This window comes from Phocoena sinus, chromosome 2, assembly GCF_008692025.1.
Source record: "Phocoena sinus isolate mPhoSin1 chromosome 2, mPhoSin1.pri, whole genome shotgun sequence".
NCBI lineage: Eukaryota > Metazoa > Chordata > Mammalia > Artiodactyla > Phocoenidae > Phocoena > Phocoena sinus.
The window spans coordinates 117997632-118015463 of NC_045764.1; the positions used below are offsets into that span (position 1 = coordinate 117997632).

Genomic DNA, 17832 nt, shown 5'->3' on the forward strand with positions numbered 1-17832 from the left:
AATCATGCTTTGGTATACTAAGTTTAATTCTCTGAAAACAAACTATCAGAAGATGCTTTATTGGTCTAATCATCTTTTAGAGAAGAATTTTAAACATACATACACATCTTTTTTTATTTTTAAAGTAATTTTAGATTCATGGCAAAATTGATCAGAAAGTACAGATGTCTCACGTTTATACCCCCTACTTCCATACACACATAACCTCCCATCATCAACATCCCCCACCAAAGTGGTATATTTGTTACAACTGATGAATTTACATTTAAACATCAATATTATCCAAAGCCCATAGGTCACATTACAGTTCACTCTCCATGCTGTACCTTCTATGAGTTTGGACAAATGCAAAATGACATGTATACATCACTACAGTATCATTCAGAAAAGCTTCACCACCCTAAAAATTCCTCTGTGCTCCACCTAGTCCTCCCTCTATTCCCTCTAGCCCTTGGCAACTACTGATATTTTTACTGTCTCCATAGTTTTGTCTTTGCCAGAATGTTATATAGTTGGAACCATTCAGTATATATCCTTTTTAGACTGGCTTCTTTCACTTGCCAATATGCATTTAAGTTTCCTCCATGTCTTTTCACAGCTTGATAGGTCATTTTTTTTTTCTAGTGCTGAATATTATTTCATTGTCTGGACATACCAGATTATTTATCCATTCACCTACTTAAGGGCATCTTGGATGTTTCCAAGTTTTGGCAATTAGAAACAAAGCTGCTATAAACACCTGTGTGCTGGGTTTTGTGTGGACAAAAAAGTTTTTAACTCCTTTGGGTAGGAGCATGATATTTGGATCATATGGTAGGAGGAGAATTAGTGGTGTAAGAAACTGCCAAACTGTCTTTCAAAGTGGCTGTACCATTTTGTATTCCCACAAACAGTGAATGAGAGTTCCTGTTGCTCCACATCCTCATCAGCATTTGGTGTTGTCAGTGTTCTGGATTTTGGTCATTCTAATAAGTGTGTAGTGGCGTCTCGTTTTAATTTGACATATGATGTGGAGCACCTTTTCACATGCTTATTTGCCAATTATATATCTTCTTTGATGAGATGTCTATTAAGGTCTTTGGCCCACTTTTTAATAGGGTTGTTTGCTTTATTATTATTGAACTTTAGGAGCTGTTTGTATATTTTGGACAATAGGCCTTTAACAGATGTCTTTTATGACTATTTTCTCCCAGTCTGTGGGTTTTCATTCCATTGACAGTGTCTTTCACAGACTGAAATTTTTAATTTTAATGAAGTCCAGCTTATCAATTCTTCTTTTCATGGATCATCCCTTTGATATTGTATCAAAAAAGTTATCACCAAACCCTAGATCATCTAAGTTTTCTCCTGTTATCTTCTAGGAGTTGTTTTGTGTTTTACACTTAGGTCTGTGATCCTAAGTTGAGCTAATTATCGTGAAACGTATAAAGTCTGTGTCTTGATTCTCTTTTATCCCCCCAATGTGGATGTCCAGTTGTTCCAACACTATTTGTTGAAAAGACTATATTTCTCTATTATATTACCTTTGCTCCTTTGTCAAAGATGAGTTGACTTTATGTGTGTCTATTTCTGGGCTTTCTATTCTGTTCTACCTATTTATCTAGACTTTCATCAATTCCACAGTCTTGATTAGTATAGTTTACAGTAAGTCTTCAAGTCAGGTAGTCTCAGTCCTCTGACTTTGTTCTTCTTCTTCAATATTGTCTTGGCTATTCTAGATCTTTTGCTTCTTCTTATAAACTTTAAAATAAGTTGTCATATATACACACATATGTATGTATACAACATATATACGACCCTTAAAATTTTTTTCTTTACCATGTTACCCAGGAATGAAATTGCTGGATCATATCATAGTTCTATTTTTAATTTTTTGAGGAACCTCCATACTGTTTTCCATAGTGGCCCCATCAATTTACAATCCCACCAACAGTGCATGGAGGGTTCCCTTTTCTCCATATCCTTGCCAATACTTGTTATTGTTGCCTTTTTGATAAGAGCCATTTTGACAAGTGTGAGGTGATATCTCATTGTGGTTTTGATTTGCATTTACCGGATGATTAGTGACACTGAACATTTTTCATGTACCTGTTGGTCATCTGTACGTCTTCTTTGGAAAAATGTCTGTTCTGCTCCTCTGCCCATTTTATAATTGGGTTTTTTGTTTTTCTGATGTTGAGTTTTATGAATTCTTTGTATATTTTGGATATAAACCCCATATGGGATATCTCATTTGTGAATATCTTCTCCTATTTAGTTGGCAGCCTTTTTGTTTTGTTGATAGTTTCCTACACTGTGCAAAAGCTTTTTAGTTTGATGTAGTCCCATTTGTTTATTTCTGCTTTTGTTTCCCTTGCCTAAGGAAACATGCAAAAAAATATTGTTAAGATTGATATCAAAGAGCATACTGCCTATGTTTTCTTCTAGACTTTTTATGGTTTCAGGTCTTACAGTTAAGTCTTTAATCCATTTTCAGTTTACTTTCGTATATGGTGTGAAAAAATAGTTCAGTTTGATTCTTTTGCATGTTGCTGTCCAGTTTTCCCAACACTGAAAAGGCTGCCTTTATACATCTTCCCATTGTATATTCTTAAGCTTCTTTGTTGTGGGTTAGTTGATCATATAAGTGTGGGCTCATTTCTGAGCTTTCTGTTTTGTTCCATTGATCTATATGTCTGTTTTTGTGCCAGTACCATACTGTTTTGAGTACTGTAGCTTTGTAGTATAGTTTGAAATCAAAGAGTGTGATACTTCCAGCTTTGTTCTTCTTTCTCAAGAATGCCTTGGCTATTCAGTGTCTTTTGTGTTTCCATACAAATTTTAGAACTATTTATTCTAGTTCTGTGAAAAATGTAATTGGTATTTTGATAATGATTGCACTGAATCTGTAAATTGCTTTGGGTAGCATGGTAACAATACTGATTCTTCCAATCTATGAGCATGGTATATTTTTCTCTTTGTGTCATTTTTCAATGTTTTTCATCAATGTCTTATAGTTTTTGGAATACACGTCTTTCACCTGCTTAGTTAGATTTATTCCCAGTTATTTCATTTTTTCTGATGTGATGGTAAATGGGATTGTTCTCTTAATTTCACTTTCTGATAGTTCATTGTTGGTATATAAAAAAGTAACATATTTCTACACATTAATTTTGTATCCTGCAACTTTACTGAATTCATTGATGAGTTCTAATAGGTTTTGGTGGTGTCTTTAGGATTTTCTATATATAGTATCGTGTCATCTGCAAACAGTGCCAGTTTTACTTCTTCTTTTCCAGCTTGGATTCCTTTCATTTCTTTTTCTTGTCTGACTGCTGTGGCTAGGACTTTGAATATTATGCTGAATAAAAGTGGTGAAAGTGGGCATCCTTGTCTTATTCCTGATCTTAGAGGAAATGCTTTCAGCTTTTCACTGTCTGATGATAAGCTGTGGGCTTGTCATATATGGCCTTTACTTTGTTCCTTCTATACCCACTTTGTGGAGAGTTTTTTACCATAAGTGGATATTAAATTTTGTCAAAAGCATTTTCTGCATCTATTGAGATGATCACACGATTTTTATTCTTCAATTTGTTAATGCGTTGTATCACATTGATTGATATATGGATAATGAACCATTCTTGCATCCCTAGGATAAATCCCACTTGATCATGGTGTATGATCCTTTTAATGTATTGCTGAATTCAGTTTTCTAATATTTTGTTGTGGACTTTTGCATCTATGTTGATCAGTGATCAACACAGAAATTTGAAAATTACTGTTGCCTGTAATTTTCTTTTCTTGTGGTGTCATTTTCTGGTTTTGGTATCAGGGTGGTGTCTTTTTCTGACTTTGGTATCAGGATGCTGCTGCCCTCATAGAATGGGTTTGGAAGTGTTCCTTCCTCTGCAACTTTTTGGAACAGTTTGAGAGCACAGGTGTTAACTCTTTTCTAAACATTTGGTAGAATTCACCTGTGAAGTCATCTGGTCCTGGACTTTTGTTTATTGGCTGTTTTTTAAAAAAATGAAATTCAGTTTCACTACTAGTCATTGGTCTGTTCATATTTTCTATTTCTTCCTGGTTCAGTTTTGGGAGAGTGCACATATATAGGAATTTGTCCTTTTCTTCTAGCTTGTCCACTTTGTTGGTGTATAGTTGTTTGTAGTAATCTCTTAGGATCCTTGTATTTCTGTAGTGTTTGGTTGTAACTTCTTTTTCATTTCTGATTTTATTGATTTGGGCCCTCTCTCTTTTTTCTTGCTGAGTCTGGCTAAAGGTTTATCAATTTTATTTATCTTTTCAAAGAACCAGCTCTTAGTTTCATTGATCTTTTATATTGTTTTCTTAGTCTCTATTTCATTTATTTCTGCTCTGACCTTTATTATTTATTTCCTTTTACTAACTTTAGGTTTTGTTTTCTTCTTTTTCTAGTTTCTTTGGGTGTAAGTTTAGGTTGTTTGAGATTTTTCTTGATGAGTCTGGCTAAAGGTTTATTCAAAACCACATATATATTATTATTCCAATTTTGTAAAAGGGTGTTTCACATTTTACTAGAATTACCTCTGGTGAATTTTTACTTTAGATTAGCTTTACATAGCTTTCACCTTCATAAAAGCTTAATTCACATCAAAATCTTAAAAAAAAAATTAACGCCCTGCATGTTAGTAAAATTTAACAAGTTAATATAAGGAGACTGTCTGGAAGATCTCTGTTTTAGTTCCAGGTATACAATACTGAGTTCTTTCCTGCACAATGTCCACAACATGCCTTTGCTCAAAAGGCAGGTAACAAAAACATACTGGGAAAACAGTTCAGTTGGTTAGAAATATTTGCTTTCATCTTAATTCTTCAAATCAACTTAGCTCTGTTCCTATGGTAATATTAATAGGATACAACCTACTTAATAGTCCCTTTGCAAATCCTAAGATGTGCTGTGAAAGAGCACAAAATCATAAAGTGTTTGATAATCAATCTTTCTAATACTATTGCAAAAAGAGAATGAATTTCTTCAACCTAATTGCATTCTTCTTTAATCCTATTTTTAAAAGTCATCAGTTTCAGATTCAGAGTGAAGTCAGATTGTTAAGTACTTATAATTTAGAAACTTAGTCTACAGACTGCTCTCCTACTCTTTGCTCATTCAGTTGTCAAAATATGCATTGTGTGCCAATTCTATGAAAAGTTATTGTGATTAAATTACAAATGTCTATGAGTTTAGACTCTTGGAGTGGAAATAAAGGTTTTAAAAAGACTAAAAAAAAATCAGGTGAGACTAAAGAATTATCGACAACTTTGTTAAGTGTATTAATGCCACTGTGGTTATATATAAAAATGTCCATAATTTTCAGAATTTTGTATTGAAGTGTGCAGTATAAAATGACATCTATATCTTGGATTTCCTTTCAAATACTTCAGTACAGATAAAAGAAAGCAAACGTGGCAAAAATCTTTAAATACTGAATCTGGATGATAGGTTCTTTGTCTAGTTTTTGCATGTGTTCAAAAATTTCACTAAAAAATTAGAAAAAAAAGGCAGTCATTTCTCTAATTGTGTAAATGGCAAGCTCACTTAACTACTCTGTGTCTCAGTTTCACCATCCTTAAAATAGAGATAATACTGCTGCCTACCTCATATGGTTGGTTTTTCAGTACTGCTGTTTCTCTGGGAGAACTAGTTTAGGATTTTAAGGACCATCAAGAACACATCCACTCAGCTCTCTGCAGTGCTGGCAATATGACTGGACCTTATCCTGCCCCACAAACATGGTGGTGACTCTACTAGGACTTTGTTACGGAGAAGGTGTGTGGCTTGAGAAGGTGAATCTAAGATACATAAGATCAAAGTCTCTTGCCTCAGGTGAAGCCTTTCTTCTTTGCCTTGAACCAAAGTTGCTTTTTTGAGGTTTCTAAGAATGAGATTCTTTTTGGAAGTTACCAGCAACATCTGAGTAACAAACCAGGTTAAAAGGTAGCTCAAGTGTGGCCCCTGTTTCCTGCTTTTTCCTTGTCCACTTAAGAGATGTAATAGAAGAGTACACATGATGAGTTTCTCGATAGAAAAACAGATTTACCTGACGAAGCATTAACAGTGATAAGACCAGTGATTTGGGACAAAGGAAGGGAAGAAGCCTTGTGCAGAGTACCACTTACTTATTCTTTTCCACTTAGTCCTACCATCTTGAACCCACAGCCCATATGTGGGCCAGACTTAGGCAAATTCCAAGGAGTAATGGGTTCACATGAAGCAGGAAAGTGAGGGAGGAGAAGAGGAGAAAAAAAAAAAAAATCCAAATGACTGCAGTAAGGAAGGCCAAGAAGTTTCTGAGGAAATTCGACAAACGGATTCTAATTTACGTAGGCCTATATGAACTGGGCCCTGCTTGAAAGTATTTGGTGGTAAAGGAGCTAAATATCAAAGATAAGCCATGCTTTCAGAAAATAAACTGTGTCCAAAGCCTAGGTATTTCCTTTTTTTCTTTTCTTCTTCTTTTTTTTTTAGACACAAAAGGAAAACAAAATGAATAAAAACAGCCAAAGGAAATATCTTTATAGATATATTTAGGGAGTAGCAATTAAAAGAGCACTGTAATGTTAGCTGAACAATTGTATCTAATTTTTCATACTTACATTCTACTTCTAGAAGGCCTCCAGATAAAAATAAATAATCAGACTACTTATCACTTCCACTGCTCCCACCCTGGTCCATGCCACCATCATGTCTTGTCTGGGTTACTGCAATAGCCTCATAACCAGCTCACTGCTTCTACCCTTGTCCTGCTACAAACTATTCCCAAAACAGCAGCTAGAATATTCCTTTTGAACTATTAGGTCATGTCACTCCTTGTCACAAAACCCTTTCATGGCTCCTCATGTCAGTTAGAGTCAAAGTCTTTATAAAAGCCCAATAAAGGCCTACTGATTTCCATATCACCTCTCCCTCTTACTTGGCTGATCTTTTCTACATCTCATTGGTTCTATGCTGTTTTACTTAACCATGCCAGTCATAGTTCCACTGCAGAGCCACTCCTCCACTTACTGCTACTTCTCCTAGGAATCACTTTCCAGAGAGAGACACACACATGGCTTAGTCCCTCCCTTCCTTCAAATACTACTTCAGCAGTTAAGACCTTCCTTAAATTCCCCATTTTACACAGCAACCCTCCTTCCCACCTCCACCATTCCCATCTCCCTTCACTGGTTCATTTTGTGTCATAGCATGTATTACCAACTGTAATACTATATATTTTATTTGTCTTGTTTTCCCACTAGAATAAGCTGTATTATGGCACAGCTTTTTAATTAATGCTGTATCCCCAGTCACTAGAACAAGGCCTGGCATTCAACAAATATGTTGAATAGTTTATTTACCTTAATTCATGACAAAAACTAGGGGCTTTTTATCTATACCTCACACATCATGGATTTATAGTGTAGATCAGTTTTCAGGTACATTATATACTAGGAATACCTCTAAAATAACATATTTGCTCAGAAAAGTGAAAATTCTCTTCTCAAGACCTGTGATTTGCACTTATCTTTTCAACCACAGTTTTTATACACATAGTATATTAATATACATACTTAAGTTGTACGAAAAACATACAACTTAAAAAACTGGACAACCTAGAAGAAATGGGTAAGTTTCTAGAAACACAGAGCCCGCCAAAATTGAGCCAAGAAGAAACATAATTTGAACAGACTGGTCACTAAAAGTGAACACAGAACCTGTAATAAAAAAAAAAACTCCCTGCAAACAAAAGTCCAGGACCAGACAGCTTCACTGGAGAATTCTACCAAACATACAAATAAGAACTTATACCTGTCCTTCTCAAACTATTTCACAAGGTTGAGGAGGAGGGAACACTCCCAAGTTCATTCTATGAAGCCACCATCATCACCCTGATACCAAAACCAAACAAAGACACTACTAAAAAAGATTACAGGCCAGTATCTTTGATGAATATAGATGCAAAAATTCTCAAAAAAAAATTAGCAAACCAAATCCAACAACACATAAAAAGGATCATACACCATGATCAAGTTGGATTCATTCCAGGGTCACAAGGATGGTTCAATGTATACACATCTGTCAACGTGATACACCGCATTAGCAAAAGGAAAGACAAAAACTACATGATCATCTCAATAGATGCAGAAAAAGCATTTGACAAAATTCAACACACATTCATGATAAAAACTCGCACCAAAATGGGTATACAGGGAACTTATCTCAACATAAAAATGCCATTTACAACAAACCCACAGCCAACATAATACTCGACAGTGAAAAGCTGAAAGCCTTTCCACTAAATTCAAGAATAAGACAAGGATGCCCACTCTCACCATTTCTATTTAATGTTGTACTAGAAGTCTTAGTGACAGAAGTCAGACAGGAAAAAGAAACAAAAGGTATCCAAACTGGAAGAGAAGAGGTAAAACTGTCACTATTTGCAGGTGATAAGATACTCTACATAGAGAACCCTAAAGTCTCCATACAAGAACTATTAGAATAAGTGAATTCATCAAGGTAGCAGGATACAAGATTAATTTACAGAAATCTGTTGCATTCCTTTACACAATGAAATATCAGAAAGAGAAAGTAAAAAAAATCCCATTTAAAATTGTAACCAAAAAAAAAATCTAGGAATAAGCCTAATCAAGGAGGTGAAAGACTTATACACTGAAAACTACAAAACACTGATAAAGGAAACTGAAGTTGCTTAAAAGAAATGGAAAGGTATCTCATGCTCTTGGGTTGGAAGACTTAATATTGTTAAAATGGCCACACTATCCAAAGCAATCTACAGATTTAATGTGATTCCTATCAAAATACCCATGACATTTTTCACAGAACTAGAACAAATAATCCTAAAATTTTTATGGAACTACAGAAGACCCAGAATTGCCAAAGCAATCCTGAGGAAACAGAACAAAGCTGGAGGGATAACCCTTCCAGACTTCAGACAATACCACAAAGCTACAGTAATCAAAACACAATGGTAGTGACATGAAAACAGACATATAGATCAATGGAACAGAATAGAGAGCCCAGAAATAAACCCACGCACCTATGGTCAATTAATCTACGACAAAGAAGGCAAGAATATACAGTGGAGAAAAGATAGACTCTTCAACGAGTGGTGTTGGGAAAGCTGGACAGCTACATGTAAATCAGTGAAGTTAGAAAACTCCCTCACACCATACACAAAAATAAACTCAAAATGGTTTAAAGACATAAGTATAAGACATGACACCATATAACTCTTAGAAGAGAACACAGGCAAAATATTCTCGGACATAAACTGTGGCAAAATATTCTCGGACATAAACTGTAGCAATATTTTCTCAGATCAGTCTCCCAAGGCAAAGAAATAAAAGCGAAAATAAACAAATGGGACCTAATCAAACTTAAAAGCGTTTGCACAGCAAAGGAAACCATAAACAAAACCAAAAGACAACCTGTGGAATGGGGGAAAATATTTGTAAACGATGTGACTGACAAGGGGTTAATCTCCAAAGTATACAAACAGCTCATACAACTCAATATCAAAAAAACCAAACAACCCAATCAAAAAATGGGCAGAAGACCTAAACAGACAGTTCGGTAGAGGTCTTCTTAGACCTAAGAAGACATCCAGATGGCCAAGAGGCACATGAAAAGATGTTCAACATCACTAATTATTAGGGAAATCAAATCAAAACTACAATAAGATATCACCTCACACCAGTCAGAATGGCCATCATCAAAAAGTCTACAAACAATAAATGCTGGAGAGGGTATGGAGAAAAGGGAACCCTCCTGCCCTGTCGGTGGGAATGTAAATTGGTACAGCCACTATGGAGAACAGTATGGGAGGTTCCTTAAAAAACTAAAAATAGGGGCTTCCCTGGTGGCGCAGTGGTTGAGAGTCCACCTGCCGATGCAGGGGACATGGGTTTGTGCCCCGGTCCGGGAAGATCCCACATGCCGTGGAGCAGCTAGGCCCGTGAGCCATGGCCACTGAGCCTGCGCGTCCGGAGCTGTGCTCTGCAACGGGAGAGGCCACAACAGTGAGAGGCTCACGTACCACAAAAAAAAAAAACAAAAAAAAACTAAAAATAGATCTACCATATGATCCAGCAATCTCACTCTTAGGCATATGTCTGGAAAAGTGAAAACTCCAATTTGAAAAGATACAAGCACCCCAATGTTCATAGCAGCACTATTTATAAAAGCCAAGACATGGAAACCACCCAAGTGCCCATCAACAGATAATTGGTTTAAGAAGATGTGGCATACATACACAATGGAATATTACTCATCCATAGAAAACAATGAAATATTGCCATTTGCAGCAACGTGGATGGACCTAGAGAATATTATAGTAATTCAGACAGAGAAAGACAAATATTATATGTTATCACTTACATGTGGATTCTAAAAAAATAATACAAATGTATCTATATATAAAACAGAAACAGGGCTTCCCTGGTGGCACAGTGGTTGAGAGTCCGCCTGCCAATGCAGGGGACACGCGTTCGTGCCCCGGTCCGGGAAGATCCCACATGCCGCGGAGTGGCTGGGCCTGTAAGCCATGGCCGCTGAGCCTGCGCGTCCGGAGCCTGTGCTCCGCAACGGGAGAGGCCACAACAGTGAGAGGCCCGCGTACCGGGGAGGGATAAATTAGGGGTATGGGATTAACAGATACAAACTACTATACATAAAATAGATAGGCAAAAAAAAAAAAAAAAAAAAGATAGGCAACAAGGAGTTACTGTACAGCACAGGGAACTATATTCAATATCTTGTAAAAACCTATAACGGAAAATAATCTGAAAAAATATACAAGTAAATCACTTTGCTGCACACCTGAAACTAACAATATTATAAACCAACTATACTTCAATAAAAAAATTTAAAAAATAAAAAAACACACACCACTTCAATATATATATATAAATTTCATATGATACTGCTTATATAATGGAATCTAAAAAAAAGGGTACAAATGAACTTATCTACAAAACAGATATAGAGTTACAGATGTAGAAAACAAACTTATGGTTACCAGGGGATTGGGGGGGCAGGGATAAATTGGAAGACTGGGATTGACATATACACACTACTATATATATTCAGTAAAATAGATAACTAATAAGGACCTACTGTATAGCACAGGGAACTCTACTCAATATTCTGTAATGGCCTATATGGGAAAAAGAATCTAAAAAAGAGTGGATATATGTATAACTGATTCACTTTGCTGTATACCTAAAACTAACACAACATTGTAAATCAACTAAACTCCAATAAAACTTTTTTTAAAAAATCACTGAAAAGAGATATCTTATTCTCTTTCTAGTGTAAGAATTTCCCTGTGAATCAAACAACCAACACAATTTCTGACAGCCTTTTACAAAAACCTACAACATATAGATTCAATGTGTTAGACTGAACTATTCTTTGAAAACAATATTAACATCCTATGAGCTTAAGAAAGATTCCTCAAGGTCTAACTGCAGAGTGCTGAACACTCTTCATCTTTCTCTGGGATTTCTATTGGACTGTTTAGTACAACTGAGACCCAAAGGCTTCTGATGTCTTGGTCATGAAGACCTCTTCTCTCTTCTGTGGTTCAGAATTGGCAAACTTTATCCGTGGCAGAAACTCTAGTATGTTTCCTTTCATTTCAGGGGATCCAAAATTATTTATTTGATGTAATAAGTAGTATCAGTGTAAAAATGTGAAACACAGCCACCTTAAATTAGAGTTAATACAGCTAAGTTTAATTAACTACGGAAAAGGAGAATAATATAAGAAATTGGTACTTTAAAAAGATGCGCTTAAAACGGTTGAAGTCTTTCTCAGTGATGTAAAGGAGCTCACAGAATGCAATTTTTTCCTTTTCTAAACTGAAAAAAACTAAAATAATCTACAGCATTGCATGAAATTCTTTCAGATCACTTCTAATTTTCTTAGTCTATGTTCAATATCAAATGTGTTTACAGTCACATAACACTTTTTGATAACATATTTCCTCCTCTCAGAAACGTTAATGAATGACCACAGCCAAATCAAACAAAGAAAACAAACACTTTAGAGAAGTGCTGTCCAACAGAACTTTCTGCCATGCTGGAAATTCTCTATTCTATGCTGTCCAAAATGGCAGCCACTAGCCACATATGGCTATGGAGCACTTGAAATGTGGCAAGTACAACTAACTGAATCTTTAATTTTATTCAAGTAATTAAAATTTAAATAGCTATATGTGGCTAGTGGCACAGCTTTAGAGATTCCAGAAATCAGTCACGGGCCTATAATAGTATTCCTTATTAGCTTTCTTAGGATCCATTAATTAAAAGTAATTTCCCAGAATTTGCTTTACAAATTCACTTACTCAATTACCATCTAAGAATTATCATCATCCTCAAATCCCAGATGTTATTAAAAAAAGGTTTATTTAAATAAGACTGACATTTAAAATTGTTATTTAACATATTATTAAAAGATAATTTTAACAGTACTAAGGACAACAAAACTGAGTGCGTTTTACAGAGAAATGATGAAAAATATTTGATTCTTCCCTTCCTCTATCTACATCCCAGCAGCAAGTCTTCTTGGCTCTACTTCCAAAATATATTCCAAATCCATTCACTTTTTAAAATCTTCTTTTCCTCCACCATACTCCAGGCTACCATCATCTCTTGCCTAGATTATTGCAACAGCTTCCCTTTAGTCTCCCTGCTTCCTGTTCATTCTTAAAATTCATTCATTACACAGCAACCAGAGTGATTGTCTTAAAATGCAAATTAGATCACCTTATGCTCGTCCTTAAAAATTTTTCAATGACTTCTTCTATTCTTAGGATATAGTCCAAACTTTATTCCACAAGCCCACCTAACCAGCACCATTCCTTCCTCCTGCTACATCTTAGAGCTCACTGTGACACCACTTTTCACCCTTCACATGGTCCTGCCATACTTTCTTTCCTAGTGCTCCAACACGCCCAAAATTTGGCCTAAGGCGCTGGTGCTGTTTTTTTCTGCTTGGAATGCTATTTTCTCAGATCTTCAGATAAGTGACTCTTGTCATTCAGGCTGCAGCTCAAATGTCCTTTTCAGAAGAGGTTTTTCCCTCACCACTCTATCTCATTTTGCCACCTAGTCACTATTACATAGTCCTCTTTTATTTTCAGATTTTCTTTTACTTTCACAACCGAAATAATCTTTGTTTACTTGTTTCTGCCTATCTTTTCCCTCTGGAATGTTGAATCCATGGAAACAGGGAGCTTGTCTTCACTGCTTTGGCACATAGTAAGCTCTCAATATTTGGAGGGAAAAAAACCAGACTTTTTTATAACTATCATCTTAGGTCATACATAAATTGATCAAACTGGGTGAACTCTTTCAAGGTTGCCTCAGAACTAACACATTAAAATGGAAATAATTTAATCCCTTCATTCAAAAGCTGCTCAACAGCTTCTTTTAACACAAAAATATTTTACTTTGACAATCTTTTGTTGAGTTTTATCTTCCTATCCTCTATTAGTTCTCAGTCATGGTAAGAATGGACCTATAGACTAAAAAGAGCCCTAATTCCTCTCAGCAGCCCTCAGAGGAGATTAGTTTCTTCAGTAGGTTAGTCTCCTTCCTTCTCAATGACCTTGAAGCTGTCCCCATGGAGCCACTTTAAATTTGTCAGTTTTAAGGTAAGGAGTCTGTTGGGTATGGTATCTCTTCTCTAAAGGCAACCATTTCTCGGGGCGCGAGGACGGGTCAGAATCCCAATATGTTTTAGTATACATATTCTGTAAATGGGCTTTTTAAAGCAAATAATAAAAGTAAGCTCTCAAAAGTGAAATGTTATTATCACATGTATTTATTACCCCATGATGGGGAAAAGTATTTCAAGAAAAATAAGGCTCAGGGTTGCTGGAGATAATACCTTCAAGACATTTCCTACCTTCTTAGGTAGTAATATGAAATGTCCAAATAATTTTTAATCTATTTTAAGATGTATTTTTAAATTGCCTTATCAGCCATTGGGTCTTAGTAGACTGATGTTGAAAAAACAATACAAAGGTAAGACTCTCCGTCACTGCAGGTGCCAAATCAGCAAAACAAATCTAAGAATTATTAATAGACCTAATTATTAATAGACCTTCTAATTATTAAGGTCTAATTATTAATAGACCTTCTACTACTAAGAGGTGATATAGCAGGCAGTCATAAAATTGGTCAATCTAGATACATGTAGTTAGAGTTGTAACAAGAAAATCACCCTTATACAAAATCTCTCTAGCCTGCATCTTTTAAAAAAGTACTGCCCCCCAAATAGTATTTCATCCAAAAAAGGTTTATGCAAAATATTTATATAGTCCAGGAAAGCATAAACCAGATGATGACAATGTACCTATGCCTACTGTTTAAGAATAAGTATTTTTAGTGACTGAGTCTATTAGCTATTATTATCATAAATCTTATTGTCCATGAAGTCTCATTTTTCCTAAGGAGTCTGAAATACAGCATTTTAATAGGCAGTACTCAACTTGACAGGTTAAATCCTAAAAATGCATATTTAAATCTGTTGTTTTGAACTTCGAAGTACAATTTCCTGTAGAACAATTACAGAAGAAACTCAGCCGATTTAACCTCTAATACAGTTGAATGAGTACTTATTTTATTTCTGCTCTTACTGTTGATCAAGAAAGTAGGTATCCTAGCCCCCTGTAGAGAAGTGAGCTCTGAAGGTAGAGGACTGTATTTTACCCTCTGTGAGGCATTTTTGTACCTCTTTGATACTCATCATTTGTTCCCAACACCTAAGATATTGGTAAGGTGGCTATAGTCACTCTTGAGAGTACATGTGTATATGAAACCCAGGAATCAAGCAAAACAAAATGCCAATTATCCTCTCAGAACAGTACCCTTGAAAAGTTCCCACAATTCAAGGTTATGGTTTTAGTTCTTTTCTTTAAAGACATGAAAATAACTGAATACAACAAAATAACAGTCTGAATTGTATGAATTGTTTAAAGAAATTCAACACAAAGCCTGGAAACATAAAGCTTGTGACTTGGTAGGTTTCATATCCCCCATTTCTACCTACAAATGGTAGAAATGGTAAAAATGGTAAAATGGTAGAAATCATAAAGAAAAACCACTGTAAATTTAACTTGGAAATGTAAAGAACAATGTTAAATGTTGATGTGGTGTACCACTATTTTGCCTATATAACCTATCCATCCAGTTATTAAAACACTTAAAAGGAACCAGGCCCTTTGCAAGACTTGTTCTTACTTGGACAAAAGACACGCATTTTTAGATGGCTGCTCAGAACTGCTATCTGATCTCAAGAAAAATCTAATTGATACTTGCTGAATTCAAACCACACCCCCCACCCCCACATTGGTCTCATCAGTAGTAAATGCTCCCTGACTGAATCTTTCTAACTTCTAGGTCAGTTGGGCCTCGAGCCATACATTCAACTCTGACAAAGAGTCTCCAACCTGATCAAGACCAACTTACAGCCTTGAACAGCCTCTTTTACCACATAAAATCAAAGTAATAAAATGAAATGGCTTGGTGTGAAAAGCTGGGGTAATACACAGCCCACTGGAATGATGGAGCCATGCTCCAGATACAACTTGGAGCTATATGCTTATCTCCCACCCTTGTGATTCAAACACAGAATTAAGAATATCTATCTCACCTAGCATTAAACCAGGACCTTCACTCCACCCTGTTCAACATAATGTATTTATTGCAAAAGGAAGAACACTGCTCTTAGAGAAAAACAATGCTGTATGACAATGTGCACATCACTTGTTTCAGTTTCCTTTCTATAAAATAGGGATAATAACAGTTGTCCCGACGAACTCACAGGGTCATTGAAAGGATCAAATAAGATAGTGAATGTGAAGGTACTTGCAAACTGCTAAACTATTATTGCTAAGTTGCTCCTTTTTTGAACTTCTGAGCTTTCCTCTACCTCATAGTTTAATTGCAAGGTTGGTTAGAATATCCAGATACAGAAAATCTACATTAATAGGATTTTGGAGAGGGCGGTAGATAAATAATGGAAAATACTGATTAGGACAATGGGCCAGAACATAGGAAGTTAGCCCCAGAATTACAGTAAAGTCTTGATGCAAAACCACTACCGTTAGGGCTTACTCTTTGCAGACACTGGCCAGTTCCCCCAACACACACAAACACCAAGCTGTACTGTGCTACTTTTAGGTGAATCACTGGGGATAAGCTGAGTCTGGAGGTAAAACGGGGAGGGACTTCCAGTCCTGATGATCAGGCTGTTCCCCAATCCCTTTAACAAACACTCCTCCTACTCTTTGTGCCTGGCCTAGTTAATCAAAACTATTCCCGGTAAGAAAATGGCTGTCAAAGATTTTTTGCAAGGAGAGTCTTGTAACTATGAGAAACCAGTAGCATACCTACTCCTTCCTCCACCACGAACTATTCTGAATGGATAGATTCAGAAACAAAAAAAACGGATTATGGTTTGTTTCTCCCAAGACTCACTCTGGGCCTCACCCTCCAAGCTTCAGCTCTCCCATCTGTAAAATGACGAATGACGGCGCCTGTCAACTCCATCCTACTGCTACCGAAAGGATGGATGAGACAGTGCCTGGAAGGCGCCAGGAGTGCTGTCTGATAAACACTAAGTTCTTCACTGTTTATAAAGTATTATGAGTCCCATTACGCCCTCCCACCTCAAAGGAATCGCCGGATTAGAACTGACACCCCCCAGTCACTGAAAAGAGCAACGAACAACGCTGAAGCGGGCGGGGCGTATCCGCACTGAATCTGTTTCGAGGTGTGAGGAAGGAGGCAACCCTGCGCCCCGGAGAGGAGGAACGGGGAGAGAAGGTTGAACGCAGGGGCCGCGAAGAGCCTACCTGTTGTTCCGGATGCTGACCAGCACGCACAGCACCAGCTCTAAGTAGGTGCGTAGCACTTCCAGCCAACGGGTTGAGAGCTGCAGGGCTTCGACTTCTTCCCCGCCAGTCCTGGTGTCGACGCGGCCTCCATCGCCCGGGCCGCCTCCGCCGCTCAGGTAATTCTCCGCGGCGAATTCAACGCGCAGCTCTCGAACAAACCAGCCGCACTTGCGCATGAGGAATTCGAGCCGTGGCTGCTCCGAGGGCGAGACGCGGAGGCAGATGCGGAGCTGGGGCCAGAGAGCCGGGTAGAAGAGGCACTCGCGCCAGTGCGAACAGGAGGCCGAGGCCCGTAGCCGGTCGGAAGCGGACAGGAAGGAGAAGATGTGCACGATTAGCTCGCTGGGCAGCGACGCGGCGCCTGCCGCTTGTCCGCACAGAGCCATTCGGCCCCGCCGCAGGCTGCCGGTCCTCGGCCGCCCCCGCAGTCCCCGGAGCAGCCCCCGCAGCCGTCGCAGCTGCTGCAGCCGCAGCCGCTGCCGCCGCCACCGCGCCACCCGGGCGGCCCCGGCTCGGGTTCGGGCTCCCGGTGGTCGGGGCTGCGGCACTGACAAGAACAACAACATCAATGACAAGGAAGAAGGGGGCGGAACCGTCGTGGGTCTCGGCGGAACCAAGTGCAGCACAAGTTGCGGAGAGGGGTAATGGCCTCTGCGGGGGTGGCCTCCAGATAGCCAGGCTCTGGCCTTTCAACCTCTACTCATGCGCATCCGAGGCCTGCACACTCAAGAACTTCAAAACCCTCGCTTGGACTGGTTAGGGGCCCGGAAGCGGCAGGATTTATTGTAAGGAAACGGCAGCCCTCCCCGCGCCTGGAGGCGGAGGCAGAGCAGTGGTAGGAGCTGAGTTTGACGTCACCGGTGGTGGGAGGAGCCCTGCGTGACTGGGCGCGACTTCCGGAAGAAGGGAGCGC

The 17832-nt window shown here is 38.0% G+C and overlaps 1 protein-coding gene across 1 annotated transcript in view; it reads right to left on the minus strand.

The window, feature by feature from the left end:
* FBXO33 (F-box protein 33) overlaps window positions 1–17823 on the minus strand; it is a 38211-nt gene extending 20388 nt beyond the window's left edge. The window contains exon 1 of the mRNA XM_032623188.1: window positions 16878–17823. Coding sequence (XP_032479079.1) covers window positions 16878–17485 — 608 coding nt within the window. The 5' untranslated portion in view covers window positions 17486–17823. The remainder of the gene's footprint in view (window positions 1–16877) is intronic.
* Between the last annotated feature and the right edge of the window lie 9 nt (window positions 17824–17832).